Source organism: Rhagoletis zephyria, unplaced genomic scaffold, assembly GCF_001687245.7.
Source record: "Rhagoletis zephyria isolate East Lansing unplaced genomic scaffold, Rhagoletis_zephyria_1.1 Rzeph_scaffold_06186, whole genome shotgun sequence".
NCBI lineage: Eukaryota > Metazoa > Arthropoda > Insecta > Diptera > Tephritidae > Rhagoletis > Rhagoletis zephyria.
Window position 1 is genome coordinate 16510 of NW_016163269.1, and position 21027 is coordinate 37536.

A 21027-nucleotide genomic window follows, 5' to 3' on the forward strand; every position below is an offset into this window, starting at 1 on the left:
TATTTTAACTACATTGCATTTGAGTATGGAGAGGCAACTATCTGGAAGTATTTTACATAAAAAATTTACTAAGTATTGCCCGGTTTGTAGTTGCAGTTAAAGAAAACACATGAAAAGGCACGATTTTTTTTAAATTCGAAAAAATGTAAATATTTCAAAAACGGTGACACTTTTACCTGAAAATTTTTTGTTTATCAGTGAGCTCACCCCCCCACCTACCTTGCCCTAAAGTTTGGCACGTTACTTCTGGGACACCCTGTATATATATGCATACATATGTATGTATGTATGTACATAAATAGTTGAAAACAAAATCATCCATTGATTTGTGTTGGCGTATTTAATCGCATGGAATTGAGAAAATCATTCACAATTTTCCACTTTTCAGCATTTGTGTATTAAAACTAATGAGTAGTAATCTTTTATACAAACATACTATGCACATATATGTATAGTACATTTACATACATATTAACGTGCTTGCCGGTTTAAAATTTCTTAAATAACAAAGACGAATTTAATTTATTTTCATTGGAAAGTCGTAAATAAGTCAGATGAGTCCATTTGAAAATGAAAAAAAGATGAAATTATCTTCATGAAAAATTCTTAGAATGATTTGTGTCGGGGCACGGCGCACTAGTAGGCGGAAATCTATAAAAATATTATTTACATATGTATCACCTACTTAATAACATTTTAAATGACTTAAGCGGATTGTGACCGGTTTTAGAAAATAATTATTATTTTTTTGTACCTTATCCCCCAAATCGACTTTAAAATACACAGAAACGTTTGTAATAACCGCCTTATCTGTATCTCTCTTGGTGCAAATGGATCGTTTAACTTAACAAAACCCACCCAGCTTCAGGTTGCGCGCTGCTTTTGGTACCCGCCACGTGAAGACGCATTTCAATTGAAAGAACAACTCTGCCTTGGATGAGAACCCCTTCTTTTGAGGGCGACCATGACAAATGTTTAACGGACTATGATTTGAAGGAATGCAGCGGGAATGTCTGGACCCTTAATGAGGAAGTTGTCTCCGCCTGGCTGGATGTCCACATTAGAGCAAAGCCTCACATCACCGCCATCAAAGAAATGCACTGGACTGGGGAAGACAAGAAACACGTGAGGCCTTGGCATGTCTACTACAGCTGCCATTTAAGGGATCGCGAAATCGGCGTTGGCCTCAAAGCGAAACTTTTCAACGAGCCGAGCTATTGAAGTACGGCGACGAGGAGTTGATAAGGTGCTTGAATTAACTCTTATGCAGAATATGGTCAGATGAACGCATACCTTTTCCCCAACTATCGCGGAATAAGCCTTCTTAATATCGTATACAAGCTCCTGTCGACGACACTGTGCCGCAGACTGAAGCTGTTCACGAACCAGTCTGGCTTCAGACCTGGTAAGTCCACCATTGATCAGATTTTCAGAGAACATCAAGACATATCATCTTTTTGTCGACTTTAAAGCTGCTTTTGATAGCAGGAAGAGAAGCTGACAATATGTCTAAATTTGGAGTCCACGCAAAACCAACCCGCAGAGTGAAGTTAAGCACAACTTTCAGCTCCGTCCAAATTGGGAAAGACCTGTCCGCGCAGTTTGAGACCAAAGACGGTTTTAGAAAACGCGATTCACTCTCTTGGGATAATTTCAATCTGATGCTGGAAAGCGTAAACCGTCGGTAGGAAACAAAGGGACGTAACCGCAACATTTTCCAGTTAAAAAAAGAAGCTAAAGAAGTTGGTGTAGCGGTGAATGAAGACAAGACAGAGTATCTCCTGCCAACATATAAAGAGTCCATGGGTTTCGGGACACACGTCACTGTTGAAAGCTATAACTTTGAAGCAGTGAAGGGTCTTTGTCTACCTAGCATCCAGCAGAAACATCACCAACAACGTCAGCCTGGCGGTTAAGCGAAGAATGTAGGTGCCACTTTGGGCCCTCTACCGATGAACAAAAATTACGCTCCACAAGTCTCTCGCCATGCTCCTCATGCTTTGGGTGCTTTCGAGAGAACTGTTCTACGACCCTGGCGCAAATTCGCACAGGCGAGAGACAATTCGAGAAGCTTTTTTGGTCTCGGCTCAAACCGACAAACGGTTGCAGTGCCAAATAAGAAGAAGAAGTTTGGCTATAAACCTGGAAAATCTGCCATTGGCCAGGTATTCATTATGGTTAACGCAACAAAAAAGGCACGTAGATGGGCACATGGCGTCCATTTATCGATCACAAAGCCACTTTCAACAGCAGAAAAGAAGTTGCCTTTTTGCCGCGATGTCTGAATTTGGTATCCTGGAGCAACTAATAATAATAATTATAATAATATTTTAGTGCTTCCACTTGTGCTTAAAGTTTGGCCCAGCTTCTCCTCCAATTTGTGATCGTGACGGAGGGACTTACAGCTTTGCGCCACCTCCATACGGTAAATGGATTTTATGAGAAGCTTTTTTAAAAACTTTTTCTGATTTATATGTCGCCTGGACTACTAAAAGCGCCTGAAGAAACTAATACGGCCAAATAATTGACGTTGAGAAATACCACCAGCTCCGTCAGCATTGCGAAGGGTCTCTCTGAGCCGACAGGGCCACTGTTGTTTTGTGCAGCGAGAAGGAAAAAAATGCAATGAAATTAATGAGTTGCACCGAGACGACGTCAGTCAGAATGGTTTAATGAAAATTGCAAAAACCAAAAGCCAAAAAAAAAAAAGTAGCGAACGAACAGAAAAATATGCACATTTGCATATAACTGTACACATGAGGGTACTTTGCGAAAATATGCGAAGAGAAATGTGAAATGAACACAGATGCGCAAGTGTTTTAGAATACATACATACATATTGCAGGCAAATGGCACACTTGCTCATGGGGTTCATGCTTGCCCCAAGCGATGAAAATGCGCTGCTGAGGTGGCGATGTCTAGAATGACGACGACACATCGACACAAATACGATTTGCATAAATACATACATGCATATGTAGATTAATACATTGCAACGCAATGCAATGTGAAGTGTGCAAGCAAGCGGAGGCCTGCTAATGTGTCTGCGTATGTGGGTGTGGTTGTGTGGGGCAACGACCTTTATAGCAAAAACAACGGCAGCACCAGCAATTGTCGTTATTGCACGTCTTCATTTCGAAACTAATTTCTCATGTTTTAATGTATTTTTTTTTGGTAAATCAATACCAGCCGTTAGAACTGGGTTAACGGCGTGGCGCATTACGTTTCCCATTCGGCCGAAAATAGTAATTAAAAAACTGTACAGTTGCTGGTTAATTGCCGCATGGCAAATTCTCTGGTTCCACAAGTCACTCTCTTACATTCAGGCAGGCAGGCAGGCAGGCAGCCAGGCAGGCAGACAATCGGGAAGTTAGTCGGACTGCTATTTATGCACTTTTTTAATTAAGCGTATTTGCAGTTATTTTTAAGAGGCAAGCATTTCTTTTGAAATTACCCACTTGTGCCGCATACTCTGCATTGCTTGGCATTAAATGCATTGCGTAAAAGTTCTGCTGTTGCAATGAGACTGCAACGTGTTGATACTACATACATGCTGCCGGTTTCATTTTTCATTCATCAAATACTAAATTTCATGCAAAAATTTTACGAGCCTTGGGAGTGGTGTGTATGTAGCCTGGTTGCTGTGAGTTGCAATATCATTTTGAAAATAAATGAAATTTGCCTCAACAGCGAAGATTTTGGTTTTTATTGTTTTCTACGTTTTGATTGCCTTGCAGATGTCGAAAAATGAATTGGTATTATTTACTCGTATCATGACTGCTGAATGTGAAATATAGTAGTAAAGTTTTAGCAGTTTGCATGAAAACTACATAGAAAGTTAAGACTGTAATTAATATTTTTACGATACTTCTTATTATATTTTCATGTGAATCAAAACTACTGGAAAACGGTTCTTTCACTTTTTTATCTCTAAATTATTAAAAAAAAAAACATTAGAGATTCCTGCAGAGCTCTTCCAAGGGGTTGGCGGAGGTGGGACTCAGCTAGGTGGGCTAGTCTGTGACCTCAGTCCCATTAAGACTCTGTGGTATGCTTTGGATCGTAGCTTAGATGATAGACTCGTTTTAGTGGCATCCACCATTAAATATTGGCGGCATGGTTGACTACACCAATTCAATAAACCACTTGATATGCATGGCTAGCAAACAAGGCCTATTCCATAGTAAGTAAAGCACCGCACAGTTCTAGAAAGCGAAATATTTCGGATGAAATTGTGTATATATGGCCTTATTAAATACTTTCCGCGCCCTTTAGAGCCTTTAAGCATACAATATTTTTTCAGAGAAGTATTTCGCCATTTTTTTGCTGGCCATTGCTAATACAAAACCCATCAGGCCGATCAGACAATCAGTTCGACTACTTGACTCTGGCACCGCCTAGCCGGGGTTTTTTTTTTTGGGTATGATTTCCTTTATGCATAAGCAGCATCTGGCTTGGGTGAGAAAATTTCATCAGACTATTCATAAGCTACTGCCTACCCTAGTAGTAGACTATGACTCACAGGACCCTTTACAAAAGTTAGATACGACTAACTTTAAATTTTCCGCCGGAAAGGTGGAGGCGCAACGTCGAGGAAAGAGTAAGAATAAGATTGTCATCGCCCGCCAAGAAGGGTTAAATATGATCCTTCATTTTCACGTATTAAGTCCCTGACGAGGAACGCTGGCGCTGAAATGTATTTCGAAAAGGCTGTCAAATTGAGAAATTTCAGAAAGCAATTGCATTTACAGTCACACCTTGCATGTAAAGTGTCTTTCGAAAGAGCACAGCACGAGCAAGTTGAAATATATTTCCGAAATCGATTAGTGTGCTTTTAGTTGCAGTCACATTTTGCAACTTTAATTTCCGAAACTGATTTCTATTTCTCGATTTGACAGCGAATTGCGTGGAAAAGTTGGAAATATTGCCAAGTCTGACACGCTCTTTAGCATCCAAATAAACAATTGTACGAAAATGTCGCGCACCGCTAGCATCACTGAGTCATTACAAAACCCCTCTCTGTTGGATTCCTTGGCGCAGTAATATCGAAGGAAACGAAATAGTCTGTGAGTTGGTAAGACGCATTTCGAAAATACAGATCAGTGAGGCGAATAGCTCCCTATTGTCACTGAGCAAAATTGTTAAGTACATCTTAGCTGTAACAAATGATCTATGCAGCAATGGAGACGACTTTGAAATCACAAGACCTCTATTTATGCCCTAGGTTAAACAAGTCTGCGGAGCCATTGTAACAATACTCCAAAGATGGCGTATGAGAGTATGAGAAGTGAAGGAAACGATTCACCAGTTCCTATGTCAGTGCCCAGCTCTAGAGGCAAGGCGACTCAAGCAATTGGGGTAAAGCTTTTTCACCATCTTGGTAGAGATAATGGAAGTGAATATATCGCAACTCCAAACTGTCATCGGGGAAAGTAAATGGTTTAAACTTAATGTAATTTTTTGTAACTTTTTTTTTGTGCGGCCGTTCCCAAACCCAGTCCATGTGCGCATGTGAACATACCACAAAAGTACAGACTCTCTCTCCCCTCTCCCCAAACAAAATTTAAATAGCTGAGTTAATTAAAAAGCGTTTTTAAATGCATTTATATTTAGATTCTTATGTAAATAAAACAGTAATGCCAAATATTATTTTACAATTCGCAGGCAATTTTTCACTTTTTAATGCTTCGTGCTGTGCCGGTTGAATCATGCAAATAAGCAATTTTCTTTTTTTTTCCATTTTAATGTCATATACAATTTTTCATCTTGCTAAGATATTTTCGGAAACAACCTGCTCGGTGATCACAAGCAAAAAGCTAGTTGATTTGAAGGCAAATGAAATAAGAAAACACCCAAAAAAATAATAATTGAAAAAAAAGAAATGGCTCGAGGAAAACGGCACCGTCAACCAGCTCATCACTGCGATGACAAACAGGAGGACCAAATAAATAGCTGTTCATATAAATATGCGTGTATTCGAATTTATGTGCATATTCTTTTAGTAGCACACGCCATCTTCTATTTAAATGCTGTACGACAGTTTATGATGTTTGCAAATGATTTTTTTTTTTGTGTTATTTGGTTAAATTATTGTTTTCTCATTTGTTGTTTTTCATTCTGTACTAATAAAACACCAAAATCGCTTAGCTGTAAAGAAAACATAGCCAATTACATATGTATGTATGTATGTACATACACCTGGTGGCGAAACGCACTAGTGCCGACCTGGTTTGGTATTAGAGAATTTATAACCATGACTAGTACGCGTTAATTATGTTTTGCATGCTGGAAACTGGAGAATTTAACCTTGCGATGACTTACGAACTAGGCTTAAATTCTACTGATGTGTTCTACTCCGCTTTGCATCCCTATTTTTGTAGCTTCAAACCAGTTGTAAATTCATCACCTTGGATATAGATTTCTAATGAAAAGTTTTTGTATTCTTTGACACTTCTCACATTTTCTGTGACTATTTTAGACTTAGCAAATTTGCATATCGCTAAATAGAAAAGTTTGAAAATAAAATAGTTGATTTGATCTCTTAGAAAATGATGAATTTTTAATTGTTCTTGCTTCTTGTGGACTTAGTAACTATTCACTCTTAGCTAGCGATATGCAGTTTTAAAAAGTAAAATAAAAAAGTTTGATAAAATAACCACATTTCACTGCTTTTGAAGTGATGCGGATCTAGTTAATATCGGACTAGTTCGCTTTTGGCAATAAAGATCTAGTGCTGAGTTCGAAATTTGGTGCACTAGTTCGGGTTATCGCTGCATGACATTTATGTGATCATACATATTTATAGACAAATTAGAAATGAAAATTTGGGCTTTTGTCATTTTTAAATTTACACGATTACATGAAAATGGGAGTAAACAACAAATAGAAATGCCGTAATGGGCATACGAGTAATTTTTTTTTTTAGTGAGAAAAACAAATTTTAGTATCAGTACCCGGTATGTAAAAGCTCACTTTATATGAGCTATAAAATTATTTTAAGCAATAAAAGGCAAATAATATGTACATACAAACATAATTAATAGCGAATGTAGACTTATGCTAGAATAGTTAATTTCTAAGATCTATGCAAAAAAACTAGTTTAAGATAACCGCTTCGCAAGCTCCCTACAACACTCTAAAACTGGATTTATTGCACAACGTTCATTTTAGTTAGTTACTCTGGATTTCTAATATTGTTGTATTTTGCTTTGCTTAAATTATTATATTGAATTTTTTGTTTTTAACTTAAATGGAAGAGCTTTTCGACATGTGCCAAATACAATCATACCTACGTACATACATATGCACATATTTTAATGCTTTTAGAAAAATAAACACAATTTTGTCACACTTTATTTTTGCAAACAATTTATGACAGTTTTGGTTCGGTTTTGAGAATTTGTATGCATTTAAATGGTTGCAGATGTTTAGCTATTTGCTTTACTTAATGAGAAAAGGAAATGGTAATGAAAATAATTTTTTTTTTTGGGGCAGTTACAGTGTTTTTTTTTTATTCTGTCTTTTGGTGGATAGAGAAACTTCTTGAGGCCTTAGATAATACAGATAATATTGAATTTGTAGCCACTGACAGAATACTTTCACTAGACTGTGGAGTTTATGATCGACAAAGCGCTTTCGTGGGAACCTATGTAGAAGAAGAGTTAGATTTAAAAAGTACTTATTTAAAATACTAGCACACCTGGTAGGCGTTATGATGCCTAAATTAAATTACTTAGTGGACATTACAGCAGAAGAAAATCATATTTTTATTTGAAATTTAGAAAGCGAAACATTCAGTGAAACTAAATATCACTCTGAGGTTCTAAGGCTCTGAGGATTCAGATCTAAACATCTGGGCTTGTTATTGTTTTAAAAGCTCTGTGGAGCTATCTGTGAGTGCCATACGATGCGCTTGTTGATGAACCAAGTACTGCGCGATATTCACAAATATTCACAGAAAATACAGACTTATGTATGAATGCCAACAAAACAATCCTAGCGCTCTTTACAAATGTACTGCATAACGAGCACCATTTTCAAAGGTGACACAACTCAAAATTTGGCATTTTTAAAAAAATATTTTTTCGCATTTTCTGATGAACGTGTATTTTTGAGTTGTGCCACTTTTGAAGATGGTGTGCGATATATAAAAACAGCAATGGCGGAAGCATGTCCACTAATACAGGACATTGGGGTCATTCACTGCAATTTTGAAACCAGTATTATTCTACGAAGTACTAGTGTGGAGAAATGAATAAGAAAATTTATGAAAAACTCGACTCAGCAGAGTACCTGCCTTCTAACAATATAGCCCCAGAAACTTCAGTGGTACTGGTTAGTTGAAAAGCACATCATACGGGCATAGTAAGCTCTCCCGCCATGTGAAAGGAAATATAGATGAATGATGCAATTCGGTGAAAGTTTATCAATAACGATTGCAGAGATGCAAGGCACAGTTGTGTAGTAAAATTCATGGGTTCACAGACAGACAGTTCAAAGACTCTAGAAGGCGTAGAAGCAAATGCCTACTGCAAATCAATAGGAATAAAAAAAGTCATTAAAGCTCCCAAAGCATTGTAGCATCTCACAAGCGGAAATTACTATGAAACCACAATAAATATGATGACAAAAAAAAAGTGTCCTATTTAGAATGCAGAATAAATTAAAAATGCATTTGTACTGGGTACCTGACCTTAGGGGCCTGGACGGAAACGAAAGCGTGGATGGCCGCTCCAGCAAAGGAACAATTGATGTTGAACAATGTAATGACGCTACAAATACCAGTTTCCATATAGGCTATAAACATGGAATGTACCTTAGATAGATATGTTCCAAGAGGTAGATAAAAGGGGCTTACAAAAACGTGAATTTAAAATATCCGGGGATATGCTTAGGTCATATGATCCTCTACAAGGCAGAAAAAGATGTTGTCATGTATGCCGATTAAAGTCAGGTGTTAGGCCACATAAAGTGTCCAGTCAACGGCCCCAAAAGCTGTCTGCAGGCCAATCTGTTCCATCAAAGCAAATCCGGGCACCACCTAACGAAATTGAAGGCAACATAAGTTTCGCCAACCTACATTCCCTCGAAGCCTCCCCAATTTCTGACAGTGGCTTTGATGGAGCTATTACTGATATAGAGTTGGATAACTTTCTGATGGCCCAAGTGTGCCGCATTCGATTGGGCAACTACCATTATCTCAGCCAAACAAAATACTTTATTTGAATAAAGAAGTACAAAGTTCAAACAAAAGCTTAATATTTTAATTAGTGCTTTGCTGGATTTATGACTGCAGCAAGTCAATAAGAAGTGTTATCCAAACAACAGCAATGAAAGCATAATAAATGATATTACGGCAAGTTTAAAACACCGATATCAAATACCGATACATTAGGAATGTACTAATGGATACTTATTTAACTAATTGATTGTACTATATAAACTCATAAACAGCTATCTTAATTTAAAAAAAAACACAAACATTTACGGCTATGGTTTTTTATTTATTTGTTTATCTACTTCGTTTTACAATTATATTTGTTGTTTTTTTTTTATCAACCAACAATGAACTTGAATGCATTTACGAGTTCATAGAGGCGTCGTAGTGATAAGCCAATGACCATAAATAATAATGGACTGAGTGCAAAACTGAAATTCTATATATCTACATACATAAATTTGAATGCAATTACAAATACAAAAGCAAAATTATTTTATCAGAAAGAATTATTATTTTATAGCTGTGTATTGTGCTATGTAAGTTGCTAACGCTGCACACATGGCAAAAGTGACGATTTAGCTGGACAAAAATAATTAACTAATTAAAATGATTTGGGGTGTGTGAAGTAAATAGTTTATGATGGTTCAAAACCATTTAAGCAAAAGTAACAGCACTAATAAAAATGTAAATTTATCGACCGCTGCGAAAAATTTTTTTATCAACTTTGATATGGAACATGATGTTTATATTTTGGTATTTACATGAAATAAATAACCGTAACTGGAAAATATTGTACAGGTTGACCTTGGTTGAACCTTGGGGATTTCTTCGCAAGTTAAAAATGTTGAGATTCGTCGTTTCGCTTTTGTATTTTTAAAGTGATGCAAAGCGAAAGCTAAATTTTGTGAGGGCTTCCTAAAGGATTAAAAAAATATTTTTATAAAAATCAAATGAGGGTACTCTGGGGTGCTTTTTTTTTGTCATCCACGAAATAACTACTTTCTAGTTAATTTTATAGAGCTTTTTTGAATAGCCACAATTTTAAAACTGTTACACATAAACTAATGAAAAAGGAAAAAACTTACTTGCAAATAGTCCTTCTTTAATGCAAAAATTATTTTAAAAAGTTACGTCCACTCATACTATGGATTAATACAGGGCTACCGCGTATGACTGATTGAGGTGTCTATGCGCACGATATGCATTTGACAAGTTGAGGGTACTCTAGTAACACAATGCAAAACTTTGCTTCATATATAATACTGTCCCTTAGTGAGTCAAACATTAAGGCACGTTCATACGTATTTTTATAGATGTTAAATATTTTCGCAATTTTCGATTTTTGTCCGCTGCAGGAAAAGCTACAGGTTCTGAACTAGAATGCTGCTATAGTGCTTATCATAACTATACGCCACTTACATATTGAAAAGATTTTACTACATATTTATTTTATTATTTTTTAATTTAAATAATTTTTTTTTATAAAAGTGTAGTTTATTCTTTAACAAAATTCATATAAAATTAAAAATAAATTTTCGTAAAAATTTCGATTGACTTGGATTCCTTACTTTTCCTTTTCGCCGCAGGAAAGCTACAACTATGCCACTTTCCGTTTAATTTCGCTAAAACAGCATGAATACATTACTTTAGCGGCAATACAAATTTTAAGAGGTCTTGAAAAATTATATTTATTAATTTTTTGCGCTCCTAAGGGCCAAATTCACAGTGCGTAGTTAACTAAAAATCGGCAGTTAACTACAGAATTTTGTACTAATACGACAAATATGAAATCTCCTTATCGGTTTTATCAGAGAATTGTTTTATTTATTAGTATGACATAGCTTGTGCTCCCTCTTTTTGAATAGAAGTTACACTGTGCCACAATTTTATGACAATTCAAACCAGTTCAGACTTTGCTAATATTTTTTTTTATTCAGTAATAAAACACTCGATGGATTTTCAAAAGTTAGCTCGTATTTTTGTTTTACGGCGTAGAACATTTTAACCCATTAGCTTCCGCCTGAAAAGGTCCTTTTGACCCTTACTTCCAGCAACCCCGCAAAAAGTAAATTTGGAAGTTCGTTAGAGGATTGATATATTCTAAAAAATTATTCTTCGGAAAATGTTACTAGCGGTCTTCTCAGGTAAAAACTTCATTCCACCAACGTGGAAGTCTCTAAAAAATTAAAATAAAAATCAGCAAAAAAAAAACTGGGATTTTTTCCACAAAAAATTTTAAAATTAAATTTGGCTGTTAATTCTTCTTGGCATAGATTTTTTGTGTTAAATTTATAAAGCCTTAGGTGGAGTTTTTACCTGAGGTGACCCCTAGTAAAATTTTCCGAAGAATAATTTTCTAGAATATATTAATCCTCTTACGACCTTCCAAATTTCCTTTTTGGGGGTTTCTTGAAGTAAAGGTCAAACCGACCCCTTTAGGCAGGAACTAATGGGTTAAAATGTTGTCTTAACCTTTAATTTCGCTCAGATATCAATTTTAATTTTTTCTTCTACCTTTTTGAAAACTACTTAGGCCGGGGGGACATTAAAACTTTAGTAGGCCATAAAATGTTAATAAAGTCCGGGCTGGTTTCGACTGTCGCAGAGTCTTATTAATTAAAAATACTTGTATAAAAAAATGTATAACCTCACATCTTCACATGTTAAATATTTTTCATGCTGTAACCCGCTGGAAAGTAAGCTAACTAAATTCGAACTCCATTGTTCACTTTTGCTTATGCGGTTAAGACCCATTTCTATTGCTATTTGCCTTGCCATTTTAGCAAATAATCTAGTCCAGATTCCATGCTTTTCGGCTTTTTTCGTTAATGTTACTGGCGTTTCCTCCACCGATCGTTGGCGCTTAGCGAACTCCGATATTCCAACGAATGTCCTCTTTCACCTCCACTAGGCGAGGTGTTTTGTTGGTAACGTTTCAAAGTGCAGGTTTCGTTAGGCTGGCGTAGTATATCCGTGCTTAAGTTCGTCTCTTGGCTTGAGTACAAACGAGTACGACACTTACCTTGCTTTATCCCATACCCATAGCTCTTTGATGGTTCGGTCTCGCTTATTGAGACACTCAACGGCATTCAGCGAACTCACATTGAGCTTGATAATAATTTTTCCAAATTGACGCCTCCAACTCAGAGTCTTCGAGGTGACCTGACCTCTTTTGGTTTTAGTCATTGTGTCCAAGTCCCCCTTTTAACCAGCAACCCGAAGCTTTTAGCGATGGAGCAAATGTACTGTACATAAAGTAAAACTGAGCTGACCACCCTTCTGTATAGAATTATTCTACTATGTTTAGGGTCACCAGCTTGACGAAGACCCCGCAGTTTGGTATTTTGCCTTCTTAGCGCTGCGTTTATCGTGTTAGTATAGCCATTCTAGCTAACTGATCGGCTTTTCCTCGACTCCCTTGTTGCCCTGGTACCCATATAGATTGGAAAGCATTGTACTCAATAACCTTTAGGATCTCCAACAGAATAATTAAACAATGTAGACAGTACGTTATGCGTCTTGCTGGTAGGCAAAGCCTTGCGAAACAGGTGACCCTGTTCTGGAAATGGTTCTTGTGCCTATTACATCGCAAAATGAACTTAAGTTATCATCAAACTGGACAAGACAGAGCTATGAGCATTTACGCTGCAAAACTAGGCCTGGAAAACAAAAAGATCCACGTGGAATCGCAGCGGCACAAAGGCACCGATCAATAGCATTCAATCTTTCCTAACCTAACACCCTGGTGGTGGCAAAAACAAGTTGAAAGAGATAAGAGATTTGTTACAAAAGGTCTCAGAGGTTCAATTTAATTAAATGTAATATTCATAACATAAACTGTATCTACATACATACATATTTACATACATCACACAATATTCTCATTAAGTGGTTAAGTTAATAAACCTTGAATATGACATCCCAGAATGGCTATAAATTAATAAAAAAATATCAATGAACCAGTGATTTAATCAGTTGCAATTCATTTAATCAAGCGATTTATTTACTCTTTAAATAGACATAAATGAAAACAAAGTATTTGCATATATAACTTCACACTCCGTACATTTCTGCATAAGTGAATAAAATACATACATACTCGATTAATGTACAGTGTTGCCAACCATGGTATTTTCCTACCAAAACTGGTAGGGTTTTTTCCATTTGCTACGTTGGTAGGCTAGATTGGAGTTTGATAGCTTCCGCGACAATAATAGTTATTTGCGAAAAATATAAATATTTCGCCGGTGGAGTTCACCATTGTCCACCTGACAGAGACTTCATTGTAAGACTTGAGGAATATCACCAAAACTAACCTATTGGTTTTTAATGTGGTAGTAAGACCCGTTTTCACATATGCGGCACTGGCCTAGTAACCAAAAGCTACGCAAAAAAGGCGGGTTCCACTTTTAGCAAGCTGCACCGACTGGTCCGCGTGGCCAATACAGGAGCTATGGGCACTTGTCCAACGGATGCCCTTGGTGTCATTACAGGTATTCCTCCTTTGTCTATTCTGTTTGAAAAAGAGGTCTGCTGGATCGCACTACGACTGCCCAATATGATCAGCAAGCAAATTTGGGTTCTTAGGGGTCATTTGATGGTTTTAAAGCCATTACTGGATAATCCCGCGCTATCCTTCAACAAACCCTACAAGGTTAGAATTCCAGAAAGGGACTGCTGTGATGTGATAATAACTATTATTGACGAAAGGTCCCAAGCATGGTATATATAATGACGGATTAAAGATGGATGACGAGAGTACTGGGGCAGGCGTATTTGGACCAAAACTTTTGGTTAAGTCTGTTTTATACGAGCTGTGTTCTAGTTTTTCTAAATGTAAAGTTATCTACGTTTTTAATAAACCTGACATTAAAACAAAATATTAAAAATTTATGCAACAATTTATATAAAATTTTGGTAGGCTTTGGTTGACTTTGGTACGAAAAAAAATTTGCCCGTGGCAACACTGTTCATGTATAACATTACACGTCTGTAAATGCATGAATATAGGAAAAACAAAAATAAAAATTGAAATTAATTCATCAATTGCGGAAACCACCAGGCGGGTCAGTACAGAGCAATTGATTGCGTGGCGTGGCGTTGAGCATTTGCCACTCATACAATTAAAATGTGCGTGCATTCGTTCCCCTCTACTCCACAAATAGCTATGGTACATAGGCTGCTATCCAATTGCAGACAACTCAATTAATATTTCACCATCTGTTCTTTGTTCTGCAATTCGCATGCATTTTTTTTTTTGTGTTCATTTCGTGCCGCCACAGATGACTGTTATTGATAATTTTAACGAGTTTGGCGGTCATGTTGCCATTAAACACCAACTGTGGGGTTGTTATTCTTTTGCAAATATTTGCGCATTTATGCAGTTATTCATTGGTGCAACACATTGATGGAAGTGCAGCAAAAAGTCATGCCGCCACTCAAATAATTTACGCTTTATGTGGATTTGTGGAAAGATTTATGTGAAGTTGCAAAAAAAAAGTGTTGTTAAGTGAAATGCTTTTGAACGAGTGCAAGCTTTTATACATGGATACATATGTATGTACTTATACATTAGATCGCACTACCTTACAAGCAAAAAAAAAAATAGTTCGGTGTACAGCCCTGGCATTTTTGAAAGGCAATTTCGAAAAAAAAACATTTTGTTTGGTCGAGCTTGGCCAAGAATTTTTTTTTAATAATTCTACTGGAATACTCAAAATAATTCCACAGAAAAAGTGTAATTAAATGTTTTGGTAGCTTTAATTTACTGACATTGGGGTGGTACGTTAGGGGCATAAGAACTGATGGTTAAGTACTAGAATGGGATATTTGAGGTCAGTAGTCTTTGTAACAAAAATAAAATGCGTTCTCGAGACAAAAACATCGCTATATCATACATTAAGACCCGACTGTAAATGCAAAAAGGCCAAGAGTTTTTTTTCGAAACTGCCTTTTAGAAATACTTTACATTCAGGTACGGTCTAACGTTTGTACATTAGTGTGCGCCTTATTAGTACGGAGAAAATTTGTTTGTAAACTACCGAGCAAGCCTCCCGCTAGCTAGGTTCGTTTGAGGCACGCCTCCACATTAAGCGATTTTGAAAATTTTTCGCAGACCACATGTTTATGACCAAATGAACCCATTGAGAGGGCGCCTTGGTTCGGCGGGTCAAAGTTGAAAAATAAGGCGCACTCTTATGTGGTACATATACATATACATATATATGTATGTTTACGATGCTTCTGTATGTGATAACGAACTGATGTTGCTGAAGCATACATAAATATGTACATACGCCATAAATATGTCAGTTTTGACATGTTGTGTCTGCAGCACATGCAGCACAAATTAATATGGATCAAGGTTTGATGCTGCTGATTATGTTGTAAAACAATATAATTATGTGTGCAAAAATATGCGATGCATTTATTTAATTTATTAGCGTTAAAAAATAGCTCAAGAGTATGTCGATTGATATTTATGCAATCGGTAATACTAATCTACTTTATTATTATTATTAAATTCTCAACTTAAATACTTAATTTAATTAATTTTTTTTCCATCTTGTTACAGTTAACTTGATCTCCTTTCAATAACGTCCACCATGCACGAACTCAATATGAAATCCAAGTATGAGAATATGAAAATCATTTACAATCGCAGCAAATTCGGCTGGTATTGGGCGCCACTTTTCGTAGCATTTTGGTTTCTACTCTTCTATCTCACCGTCATACCCAGCTACCACAGCTATCCGGATCTACTGACAATTGAAGATGAAATTACACAACCGGGCCGCTTTATAGGCGAACGTGCTGAGAGTATGCTGCTGCGGCTCACCAAAATCGGTCCCAAAGTGGTGGGGAGCGCTGCCAACGAACAAACAGCTGTACATTTTCTACTCACAGAAATCAGTAAGATCGTACAGGAGTCACGCACAGATCTCTACGATATACAGCAGGATGTGCAGATTGCCTCGGGCAATTATGTGCTGTGGGAAATGGTGAATGCCTATCAGAGCATACAGAATGTGGTGGTGAAGTTGACGCCACGTGGCACAAATAGCACGGCAAGTTTGCTGATCAACAGCCATTATGATTCGGTGCCGGGGAGTTCGGGCGCTGGAGACTCGGGAACAATGATTGTCATAATGTTGGAAACTTTGCGTGTGATTTCGAAGTACGAGACACCGCTGCAGCATTCGATTGTGTTTTTATTCAATGGCGCCGAGGAGAATCCTTTGCAAGGATCACATGCCTTCATAACTCAGCACAAATGGGCAAGCAATGTCAAGTGAGAGCACTCGAATGTGGGTAGAAGTGAAGTTGTAATAAATTTTGAATTCTACACTTTGTAGGGCTCTCATCAACTTGGACTCAGCAGGTTCGGGTGGTCGCGAAATTTTGTTTCAGTCCGGTCCTGACCACCCTTGGTTGATGCGATATTACGGTCAACATATCTTGCATCCTTATGCGTCAAGCATTGCCGAAGAATTATTCCAAAATGGATTTGTGCCTTCGGAGACAGACTTCAGGATATTTAGAGACTTTGGAGAAATACCGGGTGAGAAGAGAATTTTCTGTGGTAAAAAAAAAATGAAGAAAGTTATTTTTAAAAATATTCTTAAGAGTCCTAAAACCAAAATATTTTTTTTTTAGAAAAACTCTGGGAATATCAAATTATTAGACAGAAATAAGGAGTATACCGTTAATGTGCCTCGAATAATATCCCAGAATAATATTTGATATAATTAAAGAAGTGGGCGAGGACGATCTTGTGGGGGAGTTTACCAGTCCACTACTCAACTTTGGGTTAGTGAAGGCTAATTTGGGAGAACCCATAGAATCCTGGCTGGGCTCTGGGGTTTTCTTAAGAGACATGTAATTTTACTGGAAATAAAAGGCGTTCGAAAGGGTCATACCTAAGAGGTTGATTTTCTATAAGTACCTGCCCGGAAAAGAAAAAAAAGACCATATTTCAAAAAATCTAAATTCAAAGGTATAGAACTGTATCTCCCACAAAGAGTGAACTAGCAGGTGAACACAGGTAAACATTTTCTTAGATCACTTTTCAAGCGATCTCCTCTTCCTCAGTTAGATCGAAACTTGTGAAGGACATTAGGAGATAGTTGGCCTTAATTTCTGGTAAATTTTAAATTACCCTTGCCTACAAACAGTCGGCCGTCTCCACAGGGTACTGGCCCTTTGGATTACATTCCGAAAGGATAAGCATTTTTGCACCAGCTTCTGCCGCAGATGAAAGTTTTCAAGCTAAAAGGGACGCTTGAATACATTCTCTGCGAGTGCCCGGCCCTTGAGTGAGGTTAAAGACACTTGGCCAACCATTCTTGCAGACATTTCAGAATGCAGTCCCCTATCTCTATATGATATTTATCAAAACCGCTATTTTACTCCCACAATCTCATTTTTGAATCTCTTTTTTGTTGGAATTGTAAAATATTTACTCCACAGTTATTGCTAATCATGCTATCTTAACTCTACTACTTCATTCCGCAGGCTTAGATATGGCACACACTGTCAACGGCTACGTCTATCACACCAAGTATGATCGCTTCAATCTGATACCACGCAGAACGTATCAGCTCACCGGCGATAATGTATTAGCGCTCACTAAAGCTTTGTGTAATGCGGCAGAAATGGAAGATCCAGCGGTAAGCTTAGCTATTTACTATGAACTTCAAAAAATTTACCCATACTTTTTTGTAGAAATATGCTGAGGGTCATACAATTTTCTATGATGTGCTTGGTTGGTTTATAGTCTACTACCCGGAAGAAACTGGCATTGTGATAAATGTTTTGGTTTGCGTCATAGCCATTATCACTATATTGGCCTATATTTGGAATATGGCACACCAGACGGGCATGTTTAGGCGTCGCGTTTTTATCAAATTCGGCATCTTATTGGGTGTCCAATTCGCCGCTGTGATTCTGGCCATATTGCTGACTATCACAATTGCGATATTCATGGATACTGTTGGCCTTTCAATGTCGTGGTTCTCCCAGCAATGGATGACTTTTGGTTTGTACTTCTGTCCGATGTTCTTTATGATGGGCTTGCTGCCGGCGGTCTACTTGAGTCGCACAAAGGAGGTGGGTGGCATGGATGAAGACATACAAAATATGTGAATGTATTTTTCCAATCTTTTCTTCATAGCATGGATTACCGCTGGGCTATGCTATTCAGCTGATTATGCACGCGCACTGCTTGATTTTGACTATGGTTTGCATTATACTGATCTCATNTCTCTGCGAGTGCCCGGCCCTTGAGTGAGGTTAAAGACACTTGGCCAACCATTCTTGCAGACATTTCAGAATGCAGTCCCCTATCTCTATATGATATTTATCAAAACCGCTATTTTACTCCCACAATCTCATTTTTGAATCTCTTTTTTGTTGGAATTGTAAAATATTTACTCCACAGTTATTGCTAATCATGCTATCTTAACTCTACTACTTCATTCCGCAGGCTTAGATATGGCACACACTGTCAACGGCTACGTCTATCACACCAAGTATGATCGCTTCAATCTGATACCACGCAGAACGTATCAGCTCACCGGCGATAATGTATTAGCGCTCACTAAAGCTTTGTGTAATGCGGCAGAAATGGAAGATCCAGCGGTAAGCTTAGCTATTTACTATGAACTTCAAAAAATTTACCCATACTTTTTTGTAGAAATATGCTGAGGGTCATACAATTTTCTATGATGTGCTTGGTTGGTTTATAGTCTACTACCCGGAAGAAACTGGCATTGTGATAAATGTTTTGGTTTGCGTCATAGCCATTATCACTATATTGGCCTATATTTGGAATATGGCACACCAGACGGGCATGTTTAGGCGTCGCGTTTTTATCAAATTCGGCATCTTATTGGGTGTCCAATTCGCCGCTGTGATTCTGGCCATATTGCTGACTATCACAATTGCGATATTCATGGATACTGTTGGCCTTTCAATGTCGTGGTTCTCCCAGCAATGGATGACTTTTGGTTTGTACTTCTGTCCGATGTTCTTTATGATGGGCTTGCTGCCGGCGGTCTACTTGAGTCGCACAAAGGAGGTGGGTGGCATGGATGAAGACATACAAAATATGTGAATGTATTTTTCCAATCTTTTCTTCATAGCATGGATTACCGCTGGGCTATGCTATTCAGCTGATTATGCACGCGCACTGCTTGATTTTGACTATGGTTTGCATTATACTGATCTCATTTAATATACGCTCGGCATTTGCGTTGATGCTTTGCATTGGTTTCTACGTACTATCGGTGATCTTGAATATGGCCACATGCTTCCAAAAGACTAGTAAGTCGCCTAATTTTTGTGTTAGCAGAATTGTACTTTAAGCGCCCTGCTTCTCCCACAGCGTTCCTCTGGCTAATACCGCACATCATCTGCCAGCTGATGCCTTTCCTCTTCTACAGCTACTGCTGCTATGCTTTCTTTGTTACTTTTGTGCCGATGCAGGGTCGCGAAGGTAGTAGCAATCCTGAGCTTTTTATCGGTGGCTTTACAGCGCTACTCTGTCTGCTGTTGGCACCCTTTTTGGTACCACTTTTGTGCCTCTTCCGCAAGTCGAAGACCATCATTTCCATCTTCGGCGTCATTTGCTTGGTATTCATCATACTAGCTGCCACACCGGTTGGCTTTCCATATGCCGAACGTGAAGCGCCACAGCGTTTCTATGTTGCGGTAAGTAGAATTTATAAACCAAAAAATACTAAGAGATAATAACTATTCCCATTTTGCAGCACACAACACGCACCTTCCACAACGGCGATGCTGCGATGTCGGTTCGCTTCAACGATTCTGGCTACTACGTTGTGCCGGTCGATCGTCGTCCGCATTCAATAGACTACTTGTTTGAGAACATAAATGCGAGCAAATCCAGTCAACTGGGTATTGACTGTGATACAGAGGTGATGTGCGGCTATCCGATTTACAGTACGCGCTGGTTGGGCTATCGGTATGCTCTGAAAAGTTATTCATGATCGAATGAGTGCGTCTAATAAATATTTCTCTTTAACTAGTGATCAAAGCTTTTGGGTCGATGGTCCTGCACCCAAGGCTGGCAGCTGGCCGCGTTTGAGAATTCTGAGCAAAGAACGCATCTCATTTACGAATCTGATTATTAGCCTGGAGGTGGCAGGTCCGGATCACATGAGTGTTTTCATACAACCCATGAATGATACAAAACTGGTGGACTGGTCATTCGATCGTACGCCAATTCAGGAGAACTTTAAGACGCCATACTTTATATATCTTTCATATGCTTTGGATCCGGCGCCTTTTCGGTTTCATTTGGAATTCGAGGTAATTAATGAAAAGTTACTTAATTCTATATTTTGGATCGAATTTCAGTCATCTGTTGACAAATTAGGTTTGGAGATAAACCCCTTTTCGGGACTCGCTTTAATGAACTTTTATGTACTATTGGCTTTACCATTTTGATCCTATAGATTGGTTTAGTTTTTGCCCGAGAAGCCTAATTTTTTTGAGAATTTCCAATTTTTCTTTGGTTTAAATGGAGGTCAGAGGGTTTTGGTTCTCCAGTTGTCTTCTTGACCTGAGTTAGAGCGATTATCTGACCTAAGAGAAGACAAACTCGAAGATGAAACTATTTTAAGGCCGCTTTTGTTGCTGTAGCCCGACTCCTAATTACCTCATAGATCACGTTGAAAGCTTCAAAGAGTTAAAAGGCTAAACTTCAAAGCTCAATACTACAAGTATTATTATAATCAATGACCATTTATTGGAGCTTGAAATAATGACTTACCATTTTAATTTTG

General features: G+C 37.8%; 1 protein-coding gene across 1 annotated transcript in view; it reads left to right on the plus strand.

Moving 5' to 3' along the window:
- Positions 1–20973, plus strand: part of LOC108372943 (endoplasmic reticulum metallopeptidase 1) — a 28849-nt gene extending 7876 nt beyond the window's left edge. The window contains exons 2-9 of the mRNA XM_017628765.1: positions 15795–16511; positions 16576–16781; positions 17735–17889; positions 17945–18328; positions 19363–19543; positions 19605–19930; positions 19990–20204; positions 20269–20973. Coding sequence (XP_017484254.1) covers positions 15826–16511; positions 16576–16781; positions 17735–17889; positions 17945–18328; positions 19363–19543; positions 19605–19930; positions 19990–20204; positions 20269–20689 — 2574 coding nt within the window. The 5' untranslated portion in view covers positions 15795–15825 and the 3' untranslated portion in view covers positions 20690–20973. The remainder of the gene's footprint in view (positions 1–15794; positions 16512–16575; positions 16782–17734; positions 17890–17944; positions 18329–19362; positions 19544–19604; positions 19931–19989; positions 20205–20268) is intronic.
- Positions 20974–21027: the final 54 nt, after the last annotated feature.